Source organism: Anas acuta, chromosome 1 (genome assembly GCF_963932015.1).
Source record: "Anas acuta chromosome 1, bAnaAcu1.1, whole genome shotgun sequence".
NCBI lineage: Eukaryota > Metazoa > Chordata > Aves > Anseriformes > Anatidae > Anas > Anas acuta.
In genome coordinates, this window is record NC_088979.1 from 176,411,548 (window position 1) to 176,435,562 (window position 24,015).

Below are 24,015 nucleotides of genomic sequence, written 5' to 3' on the forward strand. Positions count from 1 at the left end.
TTTTTTATTGTGAACATTCAAAAACATTTGTGCCATCCTCAGCTACACAGCTTTTTTTTAATCAGATGGCAAAAAAGGCAGAAACTAAGAATAGTAGAGTTGAACTCAAATACCTCAAAGCACATGAAATGTATTTTCTCAGAAACACTCATGTTTTATGATACAGCCACTTTCTGCAGCTTACGTCTCCATGGAAACTTTAAAACTGAGTTTTAAAGAATGTTTACATGGATATATTTTTAAAGAGAAACAAATTAGTATTTTGCTGTTGATTTTAAAATGTTATTAAAATAATTCTGTCATTTCATTTACATTTAGCCCATTTGTGACAGCAGAAAATACAGTGAAAAAAGTACATGTACAATGTTTGGCTTACAGATCTCACACAAAGATACTGCTCACTGAACAAGAATTATTATTTCTATTATCAATCAGTTAAAGCTTTAGGACCCATTATTTTGGGTACTATGCAAAACTGAATAAAAAGAAAAAAGACTCTGCTCCAACAGTAACAATACAGCTTCTGTGCACTGAAACCCGCAGTGCATTTGTATGCATCAATCTAAATTAGGCCAATTCAAGGTTATTCTCTATCTGATCACCTTACCTTCGGTCTGTAGAACTATTTACAAGTAATGCCCATATATACATAGTTCATTGCATTTTTTTGCCTTAAAGAAACCACGAGAAATGTTAGTTAAAAGAAAAATACTATTCAATAAGAAACTATCTCGCTGTGGATAAGCTATCTTTACAGTTTACCTATGAACCTGCAATTCATAGGTATTCATAATACTGAATTTAACCGGCAGTGTTCTCTTTCTTTATTGAAGCTTACATTCTGCAGAAATCAAAGGCACATTTTTTGAAAGCTTCCTACTCACTATCAGCTTGGATATGGAATTTTCAAGCTCTGCTTACACTCACAGACCATGAGATTATGATTTACAACACAATTAAAAGCCAAGGCCTTTTGTCATGCCACAAAGAAATGCACTGATTGCAACAGACATCTAATGGCTATGCAGATCTAATTTCCTCATTTGAATTTGAAATTTTCTTTGACTGAAGCACAGGACCTAGAGGCAATGAAAAAGCCAAACTGAAAACAAAAAATCCAAAGAAATCTTAATCCTTGTTTAGCGCTTCAATATGTTTCAAGCAAAAAACATAGCACCAGTTCCAGCTCAGATAAAAACAGTTATCTTTGAACATTACCAGGGTGCAAATGCAAGCAGTTAAGACTTGTAAGACTATGGGAACAGAATGACATTCTGATAAAGTACAGAGAGCATTTATGTGTATAAACAATTCAAAGCATTTCTATAGAGAAAAACAGGTTAGAAAATGGTTGAGGAAAGTAAATAGCCTTCCTAAAACAAAATAAAGACTGAGAATTCCCAAGATCTGAAAGCCTGCCTTCAAACAGCAGCAAAAGCTCCAGAGGGTGAAATCTAGGACTAGGATCTTATTTCACAGCAGCTTTCTCAGCAGTCAGTTCCACATACATACATACAGCAGATACACACAGCAGCATCCCAAAGCAGAAATACCTTTCCTTTGTATGAAGATAGGTTGATTTTAGTTTAAATTGCAATGCATTTTTTATGAGCACCAGTCTCACCACTTAAATATGCTGCACAGATTTAAACTCTGCTGTCTTCCCACTGAAAAGAAGGAAATAACTAATGCTGGAGAGATTAATTTAAGAAGGTCAGCAAGGGATTTCTGTACTGTAACTTCCCGTGAATTAGTGAAGCAACAATGTGTTCCAAATCTGCAGGCTTAACACATGAATTTAAAAGAAACATAGCCACAAACTGTTCTATTTTCATACGTGACCCCTATTTCCTTGGTATTAGCAGGAAAATGTTACCAGTCACATGTTAGCAGTCTAGACAGATTGCTTGTTCTATGATTTATAAACACACTAGAAAAAAATAAATAAAAAATCAGCCACATGGCATATTCTTGCACTAAAGCTGCATCATCCAATAGTCCCAGCTCTTAGTATAACAACTTCACTTTCCGACATCTTTGTAAGTGTTCTCTACCTAAATACGGGTTATAGCGATTTCTAAAGCAAAGGATGAGAGATAACATGAGAATATTGCCACATACGTCACCAGCTCGGGTCTATCACATTCCAGATCACCGTTAGGGAATGTTCATTATGAACTTGAATCCAGATAGACTGCATTTAGACTCACTGACTTCATAAAACCACTATCAGACACAAAACATTACCCTTTTAGTTAATGGTGAAATGCAGAGGAATGTGAGACAACATGTCATAAACTACTGAAATAAATAGATAAAAAAGCCTTAAAAGTATATTCTTAATTGCAGACTAACTGGATGGTACACGTGCCAACATGACTTCGCAGTACAAGCTGTTCCACAGTAAGTCAGCCCCTGCAGTTTAACTCCATTATGCACTTCTGCTAAAACCATACCCAAATTTCTGACTGTAAAATAAGTAGCAAAGGGGAAAAGGAAGAATGAGTACTATAAAAAGAAGATTTCAGCCAATTTCAGATAAATATCAAAGCACCAACAAAAATAAATCAAACAAACCAATATTGTGATGCTATATTGAAGCTCATCATCACGTCTCCTGGATGTGCTGACAACATGTGGGATGAAGAAAAAAAATGTTTGAATGCTAGCTTTATGCTGACAAGCCAAATTTTCCATAGAAGTAGAGTTAATGAGGACAGCAGGAAAAAAGAAAGGGGTATGGGAGGGGAGACTGGTGGAAAAGAAAACCAGACATACATAGCTAAATCAAGCTGTTGCTCCCATCTTCTGTCTCTCTCTCTCTACTAACAGAAGACAGACTTGAGAAGTTAGCTTTTGTGAACACACTCTACTTTATTTTAGATATTCACAACTGTACTTTAACTGAAAGGTGGTATGACACATTTCCTGAAAAGATTAACAAGTTGCATAGGAAAACAACAATTTTAAATTACTTTTGTGAGGTACCAGGAGCCAGAGGAAGATGATGTGGCACTGGAATTTCTCTGCAGGTATTTACAACTACGGAAACAATGTACACCAGAAGCTGGAGCTCTCAGCAATTGTGAGCTTAGTCTGCTACCACGGATAAACATTTTGCAGAACAGCATTATCAGTGCACAGACCTACAGATCCCTTAAGCTGAATTACAGTCTTCATCATTATCCTAGTAGCTGGCTGAAATAACAGCATGGATCCAAGCAGATTTGCTCTATCTTTTCCCTGAGATGGAAATTCAACTTGAAGAGAGCAGGAGGAAGTGGCAAAGGTGAATGGAAGCAATGGCATGTAGGAGAATTCCCTTCCCTCCAACAGCTCAAGTGCACCTGTGTATTCTTCTCCATTTGGGGGTTTATAAGTGGCAGCTCTGTATTTTTTTGTGCTGACTCTGACGTGCTTTTTGTCAGTACCCAGCGCAACATGTTCTTGGTACAATCATCTGCAAACCCACTGGAATAGCTTTATTTTTCAGGATATCTCACCATTACCTAAACCTGTCACAAATACAGAGCGGCTGGTGCACATACTCTCACTCTAAAACTTCACTCACTTCTGAATGTAATCTCTCATTTATGCTCCAAATGGTAAAACACCAGCTATAGGAAAAGTCACCCTTTTCAGTGTTTTTGTCATGGCAATTTAGAAGAATTATTCCTTCTGTTGCTCTTCAATTTTTAGCATAAAAACAGTAATAGGGTTATTTGTTAATGCTCAAGGGAGACCTAACCCAGACCACAGGTTTGTCTTGTCTTTTGGTTGGTTATCTGCTTTAAAAAACTGTGTGTCTACACAAGCCTCTGCATAAGCTAGCATCATTACTCCAACCACAGCAAGCAGAAGGTATTTGAGAAAGAATCTTTAAAACACAGATAGGTGGGTACATTTGTTTCACTGTGAATGGGCTTTCATGAGAGGAATTGAGCTACGTGATGAAACATAATTAGTTTCTAATAGACATCAACTGGGAATAATCCATGTGTACTTGTTGACTTGTTGACCAGGCTATGTCTCCCCATAAAATACAAAACCTGTAAAGAAACAAAGAAACAAATAAAAGCATTTCCAAAACATTTTCTTGTTAGATTATACTCATGTCTGTCTTTGGCAGCTCATTTCTATCATATTCTACCTCATTTATTACCCACAAATGTAGTTATTTTGCTGGAAATCCCCTTGCAGTAGCTCCCTTACAACTGTTAAATAGGAGTCTGGGCAGTCAGGCCAATGTGAATGGGCCTGCTGAAATGCCAGCTCCTCAAAAACCACTTGGAACTGAAGATGCTGTTCTCTTGCAGGTCAGGAACAGTCAGTATTAAAAAGAAATTTATCAAAGCTACTGTTAAAGACAGCAAATTACACAGTATCACATGAAGTCAGATTAAAGGACTGAGCTATAAAAATAAGTATTATTAAAACATATAGAACCTCTTAAAGCCAGGACAAAATGTTTTGATCACCTGGCAATGAAGGGTGATGCAGATCTGTAGAAAAGACATTTTTTTTCATAGAAACTACCACAAGGCCAAAACATTTGGAGGCTGCAGCTGTGCCAAACATTCCTTTCATACACGTTCTGCCTGCAACATAAATCATATCTGCTTATGCTATTGCTGTTGACAAGTAAATAAAACTGGGCTACCAAAAATGACCTACTTGAGAAGGATTAATAAAATATATTTTTGCTGTTGGAATCTGAGTGCCACACACACATACACAAGATGCTAATGGAAACTTATTTTGCATGAGAGACATTATTATGATTTTGAACTTAGCTGCAATACCATCTGTGGGGAGTGGCCACCATAAATGGCAAAAATATCCAATCCTTTTATCTTCCTTCAAACATACTGTTAGAAGGAAAGAAGGACAAAAAAATATTAATTGGCACAAGGGAGAAACAGGTCAGATATATAGAAATCTTTGTAAGATATCCACCCACCAATTTTGAAATTTCTCATTGGTCAGGGTATGTTCCTGCAAAGTTTCTAAATACAGAATAGATTTTTTCAGATCAAAAGCAGGCTCAGAAAAAAAAAAAAAAAAAAAAAGAAATCCTGCTCACACTGAAAGAACAAATTGCTTGAATGTGGTACCTGACAGGCTCAGGTTCCAATGTATTTATTAGTGACTTTAAATGTCAGGTGAGTACGGTGCTTTTGGAGCTGTTTTGCTTTGTAAAACAAATGAAAATGTAGCTAATAGGGCAAACTAACTGACTAGGCCAGCACTTTGGCACTCTCCCTTCTGATGTGGAAGAACACCACAGCAGGGAGTTTAATTCAGTATTCTCAAACAACAAGTATTATTCACTCGAGGCACGTCCTCTGCATTTCCTGCCTGGAGTAATCCACCTGACAGCAACCAAAAATCATCTTTGTTAATCTCTAGTCACCAGAGAGTCATCAGAGATCATCAAAGAGTATAGAAATTCTCTCCAGAACTTCTTGTTCTGGGATCAAGTCGAGATGCTCCATGACTTCTACTACTTCACTGTGCTTTCCAAGAAAAGCCTGGATGTCCTGAATATATTCCTGCACATAGGAGTCTTTCACATGTTAAAACATAGGATTCTAAGAGGAAAAGGTACCTGTAAAGATAAAACAAAGTCCAGTCTGAACTGTGCCTCTCTAATCAGAGTTCACCCCTTCCAGAAATTCTGTGCTACAAGAGGAGGCAACGTAGTCTGAGATATAGTTAAAACGTAACCTTAAATAAAAAAGATGCAATTTCTGTTCTTTCCCCTGAATATTAATTTTGTAGATAACATTGGAAGCAAATACCTCTTTCTATTAACAAATCCTCTGAATTTCCATGACATTCAGAAACACAGAACTTAAATATCAAACAATCAGATAAGCAACAGAGCAGAAAATCTGAATTCCAACTAATGTGTTTGCATGTATGCACATATACAAAAATAAATGTGTGCACACTCTCTCTCCAGCTTTTGTATTAAAAATACATTGCACCATCTAAACTGCTTTCCATATCAGGTTTTAAAGTGTCCTCCTCACTGTTCCCCCAATCCTCTCAGTAGTTACAAATAAGAAAATAAAGAGTTGTGTTTGGAAAGAACCTGAAAAGAACAGTAGATGCACATATTATAAATGACAAGAAGTGTCCAAAATAACATTTCTAACATTTCATTATCATTTTCATGATGATAGTGCTATGAAAAGAACCAAAAAGAAGTTGAAATTCAGCAGTAGGTGGTTCTGAATCGGAACCTCTGTGAATATCACATAAAGGCAGCACGGATGATAGGCAGCTGGATTATTTGTTTCTTTATGGCATTATAGTTCTTTATACATTCCTCTCCACCTTCCACCTCTGCTAGATAATAACTGCCATGCTACAACACTTTACCAATTGTCTTTCTTTTCCCTGAAGTTCCAAATGACTACGACTAATGAACTGCTCCCCACGACTATTGGTGACAATTTTTTCACAGCTATATGGCTATCCATGCAGGCTACTGCTGGACTCTTTTAATAACTTCTATAGCATTGCACTGAGTACACACCCTACAATTTCACAAATCTTCTTTTCATCTCTTTTAGAGCTGAGCATTCCACATTACTGAGAAGCAACAAGGAGCTGAGCTATTTGCATCTCCTGATGTCTGGAGCACAGATCCTAAGTAAACTGGATATTGAAACTCAGGTGTAACCCCATTGACTTACATGCTCAAAGTAATATTGACTCTCTGAGCTGTAGCTCAAGAGGGGTCACAAGGACATCTTAGCCTGTAAAGAAGAAAGAGTCATGGGTTCAAAACAGTGAGCCTGCTGGGTAAGGACGGGTATCATCAGCTAGATTCAAGAGGAGTCCAAGCACTTCCTTGCTGTTCTGACTTTTAACAATTAACACTAGCCAGTTCTGTAAGCTTCTAGTTACAGGGAGGTTAGAGGTTGGTTTCTTTCAGCTGCCATAGAACAGAGCAGATCTCATGTTTAGGGACTTGGAGGGAAGTTACAAAAAATGTCCTTAAACATTTTTTTTGTATACCAAAATACTTAAAGATTTCCCTTAATTAAAGGGGAGGAGAGCATTTGTTTCTTAAAGGGGGGAAAAATGGCTTTTTTATGAAAAAAAATATCAAAAGAATAAATTAGAACACAAATATTTTGAGTATCAAAATGTGGATTTCAGCTTTCCACTGAAAGTGAATTAGTGATTTAAGTCATTTAAAGTAATAACACAACTGAGAGAAGAAAGGCATGAACTGGTTAATGTGTATGAATGTCACTAAAACGTTTAAAGTACAGCAAATGAAGAGTAATCTGCTTATTCTTTGATGTGGTATAGAGCCTACACAGTCCTTAAGCATATAGAAACTGCACTTTGCCTTTATGGCCTTGGATAAACTGCCTGCTCCTCTTTGTGCTGCCAAAGAATCTGCGCCCGTTTGAGGGCAATACGATAGTTACAAACAAGGTTGTTCAAGGTGATGGGAAAAGGAGGATTAGCATGCCAACTTATCTCTGCTTCTCACACAGATGGGGCCAGAGGCATCAATCATTTGTGATAAGACATTCCTATCATATTGACACAGACACAAAGTGTACAGCAGTGAAAGAAACTCTTAACACACTCCATCTTTCTGAAGAGCTGCCTTAAAATTGTTCTATTAATAGCATTGCTATTTGGAGAAAATGATAACATTAAGGAAATGGCTTAGCGAAGACACTGCTACACAAGAACCATGTGCTTCACTGCAGATTTGAGGAAAAAAAATGTGTTCTACTGCAGCATGTTGTCATAACATACAGAAGCACAAACACTACGCAAATGTAAAGGTCAGCAGAGCAGCTGGGACTTTGGGCAGAAGATGATGCAGCATCCTCATGCATACTCATCAGTAACAAGAGCAGAGACCACTGTGTTAACTGGACAAATGCAGGTAGACAGATTAATACCCTCTGTTCCCTTTTTCACAGTGCACCCCCAAGATGACAGTTGCCTGTGTTTCTAAGTTTCTTTACAGAAACAGACAGGATCTCCAGATAGCAATGTACTGCAAATACAAATACGACTTTACAGTAGCTGTAGAGAAAAGGAGGCATCTCAGAGGACATTGTGATATTTGAGTTTGGAAAGTAGTCATCTGGTAAACTTTTTTTTTTTTTTTCAGTAACAGCAGAATATTATTGTGGTAAGAAATAAAGTTAGACTCTCGGTGAACAATGTGCATTGTCTGGAAAACAGCTAAGTTGTTATGTTGTCCCTTGCAACTTGTTAAAACAATTCTATTAAAAGCTGGTAAGTGAGATCTTTCCAGAATCTGATTAAAAAAAAAAAAAATCAATATATTTTTGATTAAAGGATTGGTCGCAGAGCTCCAGCACAAATGGTCTTTCTGGCTCCACTAAGGTCATCGCTGCTGCAACAAACGGCGGTACTTGGCAAATGACATGAGCACTTAAAGAGAAAAGAACTTACCATCATCAAATGTCCTTTATATCTCAAAAAATCTTACATTGTAAATTGGGATCTGTGTAATCAGTTAAAATACATACTACAGAATTCGTACATGTGATCCAACTGCTGGAAAAGGGTTCAGTTCATTTAGTTAACTTCTGGGCTGGTAAGTGAATAAGACACCCCAAGGCACACAATCATTGTCACATTCTTTGGTATTCTCAATGTTGGGAATCTAAGCACCTTCATACTCCAACTTTACAGAAGAGAAGCTAATGATAATTTCTTAAGAATAGAAAAATCTCAAAAACTTCAGAAATCTCATAAATATTCACAAATTAAAATATATGTATAAAACAGCTAATGAAGAACACAAGGTCGTTGCACTCTTCTGAAATGCTGACAACACACATTTCCAGTCTTCCTTTGGAGTTCCACGATATCGTATCTTTTGTCGTTAGTTTAAAATTAGTTATTTTCCTATAAGTGCATCTCACTCTAAAATCAACTGAAATTAATCTATAATCCCATTTAAATCTGAAAATGTTTTTGCAACGTAATTGCAATGTCTAACACCCAGAGTAAAAACTGACAGAATTACAGCTCAGTTGCTCTGTTTTACAGGAATTTTCCCCATTCAAACTATAATCCTGTAACACTCATTTTATATACACTATTATATATATATACATACTATTTTATGATCTACATGATCAGCTTAATTTGTATCGGGAGTCTGCTTTTGAAGAAAATCTCCCAATTGCCTTCACAAGTCATGTTTTGATTCACAATACAAAACAGTCTAAATTATTGAACTGGATTTCTCCTGGATTAAACTGGCAGATATGCTCTTGCCATTCCTGAGCAATCAGTCCACACAACCACATCAATTTGTCCTTAGTTTAATCCTCCAAACATTCACACATGTTAACACTGAGCTCTTAGCATCAACTGATGCTCTACAACCCTACTCCCACTGGCTAGCACTGCTTGTACATAGCAGTCTTATAAGAAAATGAGACAGTATTAAAACAAACCATTAAAGCCCAGTACTAAATTGATAAACCCTTTGGATTTTGCTTTTCTCAAACATTTGTTGAGCGTGCCAGATACAAGGAACAGATTTTATGAAAGCATTTCTGAACAACACTAATTAACCACCGTCTGGACTCTCAATAGATCGAGGCAGAGTATGTTTGAGACAACATACTTCAGAAACAGACAAAGATGCTGTACAACTCTGAGTACCCAGTAAAAGCTCAGCAGTAGCCAAGCCCACAAGATTGAACTGAAAGACAAAAAAGCCTCAAGAGAAAAACTGAAGATACGATCACGGACTTCTTACATTTTCCAGATACAAAGCCAATACTACTCTACAACTATGTACACAGAAAATATTGCTTGTCTATTACAATTCTTACAATGTAATTAGTGTTACAAAGTAAAGCTTCATCAAGGCAAATTTTTACTTAAAAAAAATAAAAAAATGAAAAATTCACAAACAGGTTTGTGACCTGGACAGAAATAAAAGGGGAAGAAGAATGTAAGGTTAGTAGAAGACACAACCAAAGAATTTTACTGGGACAAGTCATATGGCTGTTAAAGGAGAGCCATTCACAAATTTGCCATGTCCCATGAAGTGACTGTTACTGTCCTAAGAAAGAAAACTGCAAAGCAGAAAGCAGGAAGCAAATGGAACAATGTAAATGAATACAACAGTGAAAACTATGGGACTTATCAGGGGCTGACTTCATCTGTTTATTATTAATGTAAAGGAAAAAAAAAAAAAAACAAAAAAACTCCTAGAAACTCCTAGTAGTTAGTCTAGCTGAAAAGTATGTATAAATACGTATGCATACACAAGAGAGTCAAGAGAAACTAGTATGTACCAATTAGTCAGAAAGTTATTTGCAACAGTAGTCTTAATGCATCAAGTACATAAGTACATCATCCCTCAGATTTCAATACTTGACTATCAAGAGCAAACTTCTGCAGTTTTCTTGCTTCAAAAAGTAGATGTGCATATCCAAACAGCTTTTTGAAGCGTGAAGGTACACATTAAAATTAGTAAAATTATATCAATACAGAAATACTCTGCAAAGTAATTACTCATAACTGTTTATTAACTATAATAGTCATAAATAAGCCTGCATTTTACTATTGCATAATTAATACTCAACAGAATTGATGCTTCTGCAGACACCAACATAATTAAAAAATTAAATTTTAATAGAAATTTCCAGCAACAAAAAAATCGAGAAAAGTACAGTCCCCAACAAAAGCTAAGATTCCTATCAAGAGCAAGACTGATCACAAAAGAACATTTATCTCTATCTTACGAAATTTGACAGAAAAAAATTCTGTTGCCTAAAGTGTGTGTAAACTGGGTGCAAGTGATACATCACAGCTGCTCCCAATCTAGAGAAGTCTTTAGACAGGAAGTCTGAAGGTCAGACACTGCCTTCCCTCCCCCAGCATCATGCTGAATCTCTGTCACTATCTGATTTCTTCTCTAGGCAAGTCACTAATTCGTTTCTACATCACAATTCTCTGAAAAGCTATTACTGTCTAATTCTTCTACATATTGGGAAGATTGTTAGCATTTATCCATGCTGTTAAAATGAAAAATTATTTGAAAATAATGTAGTTATAACTTTAATTAATTTTCTTTTCCTTCATTTTCCTTTCATTCGACACCTAAAAATACTAAGATACATTATCAAAACCAGAGTAAGGATATTATGGTTTTAATCTTTTACTTAACAGGTGCTAGTCTAGAAATGCACTTGTAGGTCATACGCAACCAGAAGATCAATTTCTCTGTTACACTGGAACATGTACACTGCCTACCACAATGTAACAGAAGAGTCACACAGTCAGCGCTTTCTTTCTTAACAAAAGAATTTCAATATATACCTAAGCAACAGTTATAAATGTGTGCATAAATTCATCATGTGATTTTGATCTCCCTACTCCTTGCAAATTCTTTGCAAATATTTTAAGAGCAAATTCAGGGTACTTTTCTTTTTGGTTCCACTCTGAGAGGCTAATCTCAAGCAGTCAGCTAAATAATATTAATATTAATATCCTTTATGATTTCAACAACAACTCTTTTTGAAACTTTACTGAGATCTGAAGTAGCTGCATAGAAAACAAAAAATAAATTGGATGGATTCAAGTCAAAATTACTTCAGGGTACGCTGGGCAGCTCTTTAATAAATACAGCTGATGGATTCTAAAGAGCTAATCAGAATGCCCTAAAGTAGACATAGACGTATTATCAGCTGACTCACTTTCTCATCTTCACCAATTGGCAGCTCAACTAAACTCAACTAAAACAGTCTGTATGCTTAGCAGAAGCCTAGGTATGTGATTCACACAAAGACATTAAGTTTAGATGTCACTGGAGTTGTATTCCAATCCTAAAGTCCATTTATTCACCATTAAGCCTTCTAAAACAAAAAAAGAAAAGCTAAGCATTGGCATAAATCTTAATCTTGGTATTACACTCATGAATACAGAAAGACACCTCCACCAACCCATATTCCAGAGCGTAAAGGTATCCCTCCCTCTTCTTTTCTAATGGACCACCAGCGATTAGAGAAAGAAAAAGTGATGAAGAAGTGTATACTAAATTTACAGATAAAGTGTGCTGTGACCACTTTGGACTTTTTTGCTACTTTTTTTTTTTTTTTTTTTTTAAAGAGAAACAAGGTTGTGGTGTAGCTGAAGAATGGAATTATATTAACAGGTTGGACCTTTCTTTAAGAAGACAAGGACCCATGCTCAGTTTCTTGCTCTGTCTTCAAATATTCAGCCTTACATTTTCTAGCTCCCAGGGAATCTCGACTGTTTCTTAAGCTAGAGCAACAATCCTTAAATTATTCTCTAAAGGGAATTACAATCATTAGTATTCTCCTTTTCCTCCTCTGGTTGTCTTTACAAAGACAAACAGTGTCTAGCACTGAAGTGTTAGAATCCAGCCCTGCCAAGAACACACGTATAACTTACCTCCTATGCAAAACATAAGGATCATGAGAAATAGATAAAAGTTGTGTGCTGATATTCAGGATCATAGTTTTCAATTTAATCAATTTAATATCTAAATTTCATTCTACTTTATACACCTATATTCTTTCAATCTGGTCTTTTCATGTCATTATGCTGTATTCTCTTATTAGGAATAATTCTAGCCCCGCTAAATCAAATGCAAGATCTGTTAACACATTGTGCTTGCTGCTTGTAACTTGGTTTGACACAGTTGCTATGGCACGCTTTTTTCAGAAAGAACCTATAACTATAGCAACAACAACAATAAAAAATGTTTCATTACCTTTCATTGTTCAATGACAATATAAGTCTGGGCAGTTGTTAATATTGCCTGAGAAAACTACAACTTTACAATGGCCTAAGGGCAACCTTATTCTTGCACTTTAATATAAGGTTCAGCTATTAAACCATACTTTCCCTATGTTATCAATTGCATTCCTTTTTCTTTTGGTTTTCATATGGTAACATGTTATCCACATTATTAATAAATTCAGATATTTTTAAATTAAAGGAAGAGGGAAATGAAACCCTTTCAAAGCATACTGCACTACAGTTGATCACAAAAATCAATAGTTGCAAACACTACAAAGTGACTATCGCAAGATCAGATTGTTTTATCCATGTAAGTAAATGACATCCTCTTATCAGTCATGTTTAAACACTCCAAATGTAATGAAAATATTCTGTATAAATTCTCCGGTGATATCCAGACAGATTTGTATTAATAAATTATAAAATAATCTATATCGCAATAAAATATCTTTATATGTTTTGGTTCCCTGCAGGCCAATAACATGAAGAAGCCAAGTGATCTGTGAGATGAACATGATATATTCCTTTTTGAATTTAGCTACCTGCACCAGATCAGAGCATCCTACTCACAGTCTTTTTCTTGCACAAGCCTGGAGCTGGCCTAGGAAAAGTGCTGCTACTCAAGCTTCCTAAAGCCTTACTATTCCCTTTTGTATGAACTTGCTCCACCTCAGTATCTACAATTGCTTTTTTTTTTTTTTTAAACCATGATGCTTGAACAAACATTTCTGCTCAAACAGCTTCATAGAATGTATGAAACTGAGAATATAAAATATTATATTTTCCACAGTCTCAAAAAAGGTGCACGATCTATTTAAAAACAAACAAACAGATAATATTGCCCCAACGGTCTTTTAAAGCTTTTATTTCAACTGTATAAACCTGAGGTTATAAATAATGAAACAAGTATATAGAGATCTTATGTTTGCAGGTTGATCTGATAAGAATATGAGTTAGTCTTAATAAGGAAATATATCTGAACAGAAATTCCATCATTAAATCTCAATTCTGCTCTTTTTACTCTCTCCAAATGAACTCTTTCTCTAAGAGGCAACAAAGATCACCTGTTTTATGTCAATTTACATCAGGCGGACAATGAAAACCAGATTAGAATCTACAAGCAGCCACTATTTTTGGAGCAATTGTACCTCTAAGCTTGTACTTAACATTATACATTCCAACTGCCTCATTAAAACAAGCAGCATTATCCACCTAAGGAAAGCTTGGTATACATATAGTGCTTGAAAAACTGAAATCTGAGGTAAAAAGCAAAAAGCCCAAAGAAACAAAACCCCCAAATTCTAATACCATAACTGACAAATTTAAGAAATACATAATAAGTTACGTATATTCATATACTTATATTTTTAATCAAGTATCTTTCTATTTCAGGACGTAAATTACCATGTACAGTTCCTTAAGTTCAAAGGTGCAAGAACTTCATCTAGTATTTTCATTGCTTTTTTCTAGTGGGCTATAAAGCAATGACTTGGGAAATCAACAGGCAAATCACCCAGCAAGGTTGTGACAGACACTAAGGTGTTGCTAAACACACCTTTTTGACCTGCTAATTTCTTCCAGAATTAGCATGTACATCCAGGCTCCACACTTTGCAGCTCACAACTCTGTTATTGCCAGTAGGCTTCGGATTCATGGCAGATTTGAGCTGAGGAGTAACTGAGGAGTGCACACAGTCTCTTCTTACACATCGTCTCCTCCTGAGGGAGGCTGTTTATTGCATGCGTGTATCAGCTGTAGCCAGGGCATAAAGACCTCTGAAATATCTTGCCAATTTGTAGTGAATGAAAAATGTAACTCATACTGTACTGCTGTGTGTGCAATACATACGCAAGACTTCAGACTTATTTATGTGCTCTACAAATAGCCAACTGTCTGAAATACAGAGTAGGGCTGGGAACTGTGGCCATGCATGTATTGAGCATGAGCACAAAAGCCTCTTAAGTTTGTGACAACATGGTGATGTTGCTTGCAGATCCAGTCCACAAAGATCACCTGTCTCCACCTTGGACACATCTGCATTCCAGCTCATTCTACGATGCAAATATACCTTATATTTTAATTTGTTCTTGTGAAAACCCTCTCAGGTTCATTTTTTTTCAATGCATTGAGGGGATTCTTGTTTCCTGGCTTGGATTTTTGTTATTTTTTGTGGTAGAGGGGTGTGTGTGTGTTTGTTTTACAGGTGGTAGCAAACTACCTTCACAAATATCACCTTGTCATTCCTCCCATGCTCTAGAAGGCAGTTTGGATTCATGACAACATGTTCCTTCAAGGTTTGTCAGTAATGGGATGAGGAAGTTTACACATAATAAAGCAGCTGCAAACAGACACTGGAGTCAGAAATCAATAACTAAAGGTCAGATCACAGCAAGCATGTGACAAACAGCTCGAAAATTTGTGCTTTCATGTGAACGTGAAATCCAATCCATTTGCTTTCATACAGCCACTACTGCCATAACCTTGTTTTCAGCAATCTATAACTCCCAAATTGTTTCTGTCAAGGTCTGAAGCTCTCTCCTAAATCCATCACCTGCTATGCCATTCACTGGAATGGACACAAAAGATGTGCCCTGATGCACATTTAATTCTCAGAAATGACAGTAAACTGTCTTTCAGTGACTAATGTCCAACGTGCAGGCCAGAATGAAGTGTCAGTACTTAGCAGCTAATATCCCAGCAATAGTTACACTATTTCATTAACAATAAAAATCAATTTACTCAGTATGATCTTCCTTAGAAGTAGGTAGCTATCTTGCACAATTTTCAAACATCATTTTGTCAAATTCAGCCCAATTTCCTCATGCACCACAACCAAATTCATATTGCCGTATATACAAAAAGACAAGTAGTACACAATCATGACTTTGTACACATTTAGAAGAACACTTTTTACCCTATTAACAGGCTTAGCTTTTCTTTCTGTTGGTGTATGTGTGTGCTCTCTTATCTGAAGTATATTTTGTTTTGAATTCTAGTCTTTCATTTCTTCAGTGGCCAGCCTTAAAGCAGATACTTGCTGCCTCCAGTACACGTTCTTACTACAGGTAGGAGAACTGAGAAGAATACACTAACAACCAGCAGCAAATTATGAGTGGGAGCCTTCTGACCGGTCTTGCGTCACCACACCACAAGCATTTGTATGGCATTGCTTATTCAGTCTTCCTGCAATATTCCAGAAGGTTCTTCACACAGAAGGTTCTTCCACTAACTCCACTTTCCCCCTGTGCTCATATTTACAAAGTGCATCATGGTTTCTGCTCCTGTCCTCTCTCTTGGCCAGAAACATGCTGGGAATAGAAATAGCTACTGATCATTTTAAAATTAAAAGTGTTGTCAGGGCTTGCACAGAATTTCAGCTCTAGGACAAACAGAAGATGAATGGTTCCAGGATCAGCTCCCAGATGAAAAAAACGAAAGCCAAACAAACTCTAAATACATGTGAGACCAGTTTTGACTGCTTCATTTAAGAGCACGCACCTCAGGCTCCTATTATAAGGAGATTTATAATTCACTAAGCTCTCCAGTCTGAAGTATCTAGGAGAATTCATTTTATAAATATTACAGAGCAAGCAACAGTTCTAAGTTCTGAATGTGTGCTGATTAGGAGAAAGGAAAATAAAGATACTGAAGAAAGACCTTTGGGTCACAGAATTAATATTCACTCTGTATGCATCTATGTTCCCACTCAAGCAAAACAAACTGGAAACTGAAATAAGTAAACAACATGGAGAAAAATAAATTATTTACATCTAGAATGATACTGCCAAATATTAACTATAGGAACTAAATTACAAAAGGAAGCAAAAAAATAATAATAATAATCCTGAATCAATGCTAGTTTTTGCTTGTTTCTAAATGTGAAATTTGTTACCAGGATTGAAAGAGACACATTGACAACATTTATGTAAAATCAGTATCCCAGCGAAAAATCATGTTCTACCTGATGGGCCGATTTTCTTTACTATCAAAGAGTGAGAAGATTACTTCCAGTTCCTCTCCCAGGTTGGAGCACATCAGACTCTTCATCTGAACAAAAAGGTGGTGGCTGCTAGCCGGTACTGGTGTGTCTTTTTTTCGATGACGATGCTCCATCTAAAAATAGCACAAAAAACACAGTAGTAAATTTGAATTGTAAAAATGTCAAAATAAAAAGGTAGAAAACATAATACTGGACTATTTTCTTATTCCCAATATTTAAACTTTTAATTCAATATTAGTTTGCAGTAGGGTTTTGTTCTTTACATGTTTTTCCCTGTCTGAGAAGAAAGGCAAGAGATTTTCCAGTGTTACACTGCATCATAATTATCACTGGGATACAACAGTAACCTCTACAAGATTACCTTTTTTGTGCTCTGAGAATTTCAAGCCATTTTAAACCTCTGTTGTAAACCTACAGGGTTGTATTTCATAGCTAGCTTAAATAGTTAATGATCTGATATTCTCGTATTCAAATACACACAAAAATGCTTTTGCAAAAGACTTAGGAGAAGTATTTTAAAATGGAAAAAATCACTTCATTATTTTCTAATCTTTGACAGGCTTGCGTAGAGGCTACTAAGCTCTCTTGGTTTGACTTTCCAGTTTAGACCTTCACCATTTTTTAAACATCAATTAAGGGTATACTATTTCTCTCTTATGCTGTACCAAAACCAATTTTAAAACAGTGATCTTTCTAAGTTACTTAGCCTTTAAACTGAGGTTATTCTGGGCCTTTTTCTTTCTCTTTAGTGCACTTTTTCTTTCTCTTTAGTGCACTCCATGAGTTTCATCATTACTTTTCTGCGTTATTCTTCCTCTGTATGTTTCTTCTTCTGATTAATTAATACAGTTTCTCACTGTATTTCATCTAGTACTTCAACAAGATTCTGTAAGGTTACATATGGCTGAACCTGCCCAAAGGTATACTGATTCTAGTGTGAATACATTGCTATTAGACTTGACAGTACAAGTCATCAAAATAAGTCATAAAAAATATTAAACATATAATTTCAGCTCCACAGCAAATTACCACAATTAGTTTTCTTTTTTTTTAATTCCACATTCTATATTAAATACATGGACTACCATAAATAAAATTTAGTTTAAATAAATGGTTAATTGTAAGCAAATAGGGCTCAGGATTCTATTACTACAGCTGTAGCACCATGAGCCAAAGCCCACAGAAAGGAATTGGCATGTTTTCTTACACCTCACTGGAGATTAAATCAGAATAAGAAGTATCAGTACAATTTCAGTAGGCCAAGATGGGCTTTCATGCCCAAAGGAGAGCATTATTATGCAGTTCAACTGCTATTCACATTAATATATTAGAAGAGATCAACAGGCCAGTAAGATTATTCATGACAATACTCGTACCACAGGTATATTATTGTATTTCCATTAATCTTATCTAACAGGACTCAGGGGCCAGTTAAAGAGTCTCATAAGCTTTTATCAATGATTAAATTCATGTTAGAACACATAATTTTAATGATATATTAGAATACAAAACCTTCAACAAATAACATGTAGTATGTACATGTGTGCACTCAAACTTGGTATCAAATCAAAGCATATCATACAGAGGTACAGATGAAATAACTATTAAAAAGAAATCTTTCCTCATAGCAAACGTAATTGTATTATCAAATTCCAGTGTATTTGAGAAAAAACAACAACTTTTGATTAAATACAAGAAAGTTGCCATGAAAACCTCAGCATGTAATTTGACAGTTCAAGGACTATTATGTTCACGTACCAGCCTGTAGAGCTCTGTAATGCTGATCTCTTCAGGATCCACCATAGCATATTCTTTTCTCGGAACTAAGTCAAGTCCCAATTGTCTGCATGAGGAAAAGAGAAACAATGAGATACCATAAAGCACTAGAATAACAGCAAGTAATTAGCCTCTACATACGAAGAGAAAATAAATCAATAAATTTAACTCTTTTCTTCTATTTCACATAAAGATTCCATCTAGCAAAGCAGATGTTAGTGGTACTCTACAGTTGTTAGTTGTTGGGGGGAAGGGGTTCTTGGTTTTTGTTTTTTGTTTGTTTGTTTTTGAATATTTTGGCTGTATCCACTGTTCATGAATGATGCCTCCCTTTTCTTCACTTTTTTTTTACATTAGCAGAATACATATTTCCACAATTTTAAGCTCATTTTCACATTGTGAACAATATACAATGGGTACTGTCTATACTACTGTGGGCAGCATACAATGGGAATTGCACTAGTATTGTCATATTGAATGACAACAGTACAAAAGAATATAAAAAGAAAACCCATAAACATCAAAATATCAATTTATTTTTAATTTGGACTGGAAGGCATCAAAGCTGCTTGGCAGCATACCCTGAATGAAATAATGAAATACACTTCAGTCAACAGGAATAAAACTTATTTTCAGCACAGCAGCAAGCAATAAGGATTAAGAACACATATGGGGGAGTAGGTAGTCATGATGAATTTAGAAAAACTTGAAAGATTAGAAAGTTAAAAAAAAAATCCGTTTTTGAAGAGTGGGAACTGATGACTTCAGTATTCATCACAACTCTAAGCAGACAGATCTTCCACTGTGTTAGGTGGTTAGGCTTTCAGATAGCAGTACTTTCAGGACCCCCTAAAATTCAGTTAATTCTACTACTGAATATTTCTGCATGTAATCAGTTTAACTGAAAAAATACAAGCGAAAGAAAAGATTTCGGAAACAGCACCCGAATGCCAAAATGTATTCTAACCTTATCAGATAGGCTACTAGCCATTGTCTACTTGAAATATTGTAATATTCAGTAGTTGATGCAGAATTTTCAAAAATTGTTAGAGAATGAATTTATGGTGCTGGTCTCATAGAAATGGAATAGTACAGAATGCAAACAGGGATTGATCTAACGTGATCCATCTCGTCTCCTTTGGGCTGAAAAGTTGCAAAGAAATTAGACTGAAATTAATACCTTTTAGAAAGAAGTATGGCAGGAGAACCATACTCATTTATGTAAAATAAGCTTTAATTGTGTACAGTGGCTGCACTCAGACAATTTTTTCTGTTTTTAAGACCTGCACTTCAGATGTTAAATACTTTATCACAGTGCAGAAAGCTTTCAATAAGCGCATATAAATTGTATTGCTTTCACTCATGCTGACAGAAAGTAAACACGACATCATTAGGCAAATCTATAGAGTTTGAGCTTATTAAGTGATTTTTTCTATTATTTTTTTTAAGATTTACACAAGCCAAAATTGCATTTTGGACAGTCTTTTGTGGCACTCCTGCTGTGCTTTTAATAGTTTCTCTCAAGGGTTTTGAATAACAACTTTATCTGGTACTTAGAAGAAAACAATAAAGTCCTGTTCATCAACTTAAATGCTGTGGAAATTGTAATAAGTGAAGAAAATAGAAAACAGATTAAAAAATCAAAACATCCTTTATTTTATAAAGGATATCTTAAGACTAAAATAACTGTAAGGCTGTTTCATGAACAGTTAAGGAAAAAAAATTGCTGCATTAGAAAGTTAAAACACATCAAAAATGCCTTAGGAGATGACCAATAAAAGGTGATGTCCAGTAAAACCAGCTGTAGCACTCTTTCTGCTGTTTACTACAATAAATACAAAGAACACGCTTGATTAAAAGAAAACAACATAATGAGAAGTATCCATGGCATCTTGCATAATGGATAAAACTCTGACACCAACACAAATATGTGCAAAGAGTTTACATTACCAATACACAAAATTATGGGCTCAAACACATTTGATAGGCAACACATCTGCATTCAGATAACTTGTTCAGCAAGTATTGCAGTAGTCTTCTCACTTGCAAACTTAGAAAGCTGAGCAAAGACCAAGTCTCACTATCTCATCCCATCTGAGGCAGAGTTTTGAAAGCTATTGCAGCCATTTATGTTTTTGCCTCAAATTTGCATCCACTTTTAGCTTTCAAGCATGTTTTGAGTCTCCAACATTACTATGAATTCCTCTGCTGGAAGAAGCTTAATTTTGCTCTATGTGGTCCCCCAAAACAATCTCGTTACTTTCCGAACAGAATAATGGATGGCGATGACACCATCTTTCCCTAAAGAGACTGACGAAGGAAAAGAAAGCAAACTGGGATCCTTTTAAAACTCAGGCATCCTGGCTGACTCCACAGCCCAGGTTTCACAGCTTGGTTAAGGCTTCAGAGGACAGATGCTCACATCATAAAATCCACCTCTGCAACCCCTTCTGTAGCCGCTGCAGTAAACACTTGCAAAAATCAGAATTAAAGGTACTGGACAGACCAGAGCAAATAAATTGAAGTCTAAAGCTGTGGTTATTAGTAGCTTATGAGGTTTGTTGTAGCATAATTTGGAGAATGTTTGTTGTTTGGTACAAATGATGAGGAGAGGGAAAGAAAAAAAAAAAAAAAAGCCTCGTTGGTAAGTTAATGGCTCCATACCCGTAGAGTGGGGAAGGAAAATATTACAGATGAGATCCAAATCATAGCCATTCCTACTGAGAGCATTTATTTCCACTTGAAACTTAGAGTGACTGAAGCGTATTCCAGTCACAAGCTTCAAAGAATATGCTTATTTTTTCAAGGGCTGATTTGGATTTCCCAAGTTCTCTATTATTGTATGTATAGTCAGACAGTTTGCAAAAAAGTTTCCTAAAGAACAAAGTACAGAGGACTGGTCTAAGAAGAGTATCAGCAAGTATGACGTTATCAGCCTGTTTTGGTACAATTGCTAAAATTTCAATAGCATAGGATTTTAATCTATGAGATTAGTTTACTTGTATGTTTTAGTTTAACTAGTTTTCCAAAGTCACATTTATTTTCTCAGCTACTCAGCTGCTAAACGGTGCCCAAGCCAGCCTAAGCTGGCACTTCTTTAAGAAAGAATCGCAAGAGCCTGGTGCCTCTCTGTTACAAGAGCAGAGGCTCAAGCTAGTTTTGACTCTTATTGCAAATGCCAATGAAATGTTAATCTGTGGCACTGTTTTCACCAGTAATACTGGATTCAAGAGTAACCCGTTGTGCTTATTTTCTCCATGGGTGATGTACCAGGAATAGAGATGAGCTTATTGGCCTTTCAAACTACACCAGATAATAGTAAGATCATTGAAAGCTACACTCAGAAAATGATTTAGAAATCACTTTCAACATCACGCATTATGATAGCAATTCTCTATCCCTACAACTCTTTATGCTGTTAGGCATTTGGTAATACTGAAGAGACATTATTTGAAGTAGCAGGGGTTTAAGACAAATACATAAAAATTTCTTGCTTTGAAAAAGAAGAGAATATAACTTGAGTTAGCTCTTTTTATTAGTTATTCAGATAAAAGAAAGAAGCACAGCACAGTATCAAGACGAATGTTAGAGATGATTAAGTAGACACTGAATCATATGAACAAATCAAATCAAATCAAAAAGAAAGCAGCATCAGCCAATATAATTTCAGTTAACATAACACAGCTATGCTAAACTGTGCCACATGAGAATCTGGTCAGGTGTGTTTTTAAAAGACTTGAAGGGAAGCTGCAGACATTTCAGTGCAATTTTCTTGTAGACAGTACCACTGCTACATAAAACTAATCAAAGCAAGTATACTCCTTTAGTGAAAGAAAAAAAGCAAAGGTGCAAGTCATTTTTCACTGTTAAAACACAGCAGACAGTAAAAAAAATGGAGAAAATCCGTTAAAAAAGGTGACATCTGTCAGCAATTTGTTCCTTATTTCAAAATCCTATCATGAGCCTCAAACTGGTATTACAATTAGATTACACCATTTTGTTCTGTTACTGTATTTACTCACTCATTGCCCCAGTCCAGACGAGCAGTGATGTGTCGCTTCACATCCTTCATTCGATCATGGGTGAGGTGGCCAACAAGGACCTGCCTTCGCAGGTCCAGGATTTCATTCATTATGTGCCACAGTCGGTGAAAGAGATCCCCCTCATTTCTCTGTGAGATAAAGAAAGAATTGCATCTACATCAACTGCATAAACTTACAATCCTAACAAATCCAGATGTGGTGTGGAACTCAAAGAAATTCCTTCCTTATTTACCTAGCTAGTCATGATCCTTCATCTCCCCATTATAGTGTGACCTCTTTACCTGTATGTATGTGTGCGTATGTGCGTAAAATCATTTTAGAGCTTACCACAGACTGTATCTTTCCACCGAACTCACTCCAAAATTTCACTCCAACTTCTTACACCTAATATGTTACGCAGTCTAATTTATGTGAGAGATGCAACAAAGATTCAACAAAAAGTTGCTGCATGTTACAGCACTGTTTTATTCCAGGAGCACATTCATTCTGTTTTGTTGTCTCTTCAAAACTGAACATGTAATCTGTGACTATTTGAACTCACACACGTATTGGGATCAAAGCTTCTTGCATTCAAACCCTGAACTACACAGCATTAATGTTCTTTTAACTTTTTCTTGCAGGGACATACAGGCACATGCCATGGTCTTTATGCAAATAAACAGTATCCTGTAGACAGAAATCTCTTCCAGACAGTTCTGCTTCATCTAACTGTGAAACAGACAAAATTATGTGAATATGAATAAACCACATCCTCCTACTCTAATTATATTCCAGTTAAGGACATAAGACATTTCCCATAATGGTTTCCTTCCACACAGCAGAAGTTCGTTTAACTCTTCCTTCATTGACCATAGGTAGTTTTAATTAATATAATTTTCTAAGAAAATTCAGTTTGAGGAAACTATTGCAACCTCTGTTAAATGGCACATCACACAGACTGAAAAAAAAAAAAAAAAAAAAAAAAAGCAGACTTGTTACACTTACTCTTGCCAAAAAGAAAACAAAAAACAAACAAAAGCCCTCATTTCCCTTTTACTTCTTCCTATGAAAAGAATGACATAAAAATGAAATTCAACTAATTTTGCTGCATAATTGACATGAAAAGCTAAAATTCACTTAGAAGCAGCATTACTCTCTGTCAATAAATGTTATATTCCAAGGGCTCTGACAAACTCTGCTGTTTGACAAATTTGCTCTTTTTATTTCATATTCATTCACTTCATTCATCAGCTCACTAAAGTGGGCATTGATTTATTATTTCCTTTGGTTGTCTGGAAAAAAACAAAATCAGTGTATTTTGAATACACAATAATAACACCAGTGAAGAAAAAAGGAATTGGCTTCAGTAAGAAAAATAGGGATATGTGACCTTTATAAGTAAAACAAAACAAA

The 24,015-nt window shown here is 35.8% G+C and overlaps 1 protein-coding gene across 5 annotated transcripts in view; it reads right to left on the reverse strand.

The window, feature by feature from the left end:
- Positions 1 to 24,015, reverse strand: part of DOCK4 (dedicator of cytokinesis 4) — a 247,923-nt gene that overhangs the window by 132,177 nt on the left and 91,731 nt on the right. For 4 of the 5 annotated variants that reach the window (XM_068669481.1, XM_068669483.1, XM_068669480.1 and 1 more), the window contains exons 1-3: positions 22,603 to 22,746; positions 18,563 to 18,647; positions 16,766 to 16,917 (exon numbers count right to left, since the gene is read on the reverse strand). In XM_068669481.1, coding sequence (XP_068525582.1) covers positions 16,766 to 16,917; positions 18,563 to 18,647; positions 22,603 to 22,712 — 347 coding nt within the window. In that variant the 5' untranslated portion in view covers positions 22,713 to 22,746. Of the gene's footprint in view, positions 1 to 16,765; positions 16,918 to 18,562; positions 18,648 to 22,602; positions 22,752 to 24,015 lie in introns of those variants that run through there. The other variant, XM_068669485.1, reaches the window with a different exon arrangement.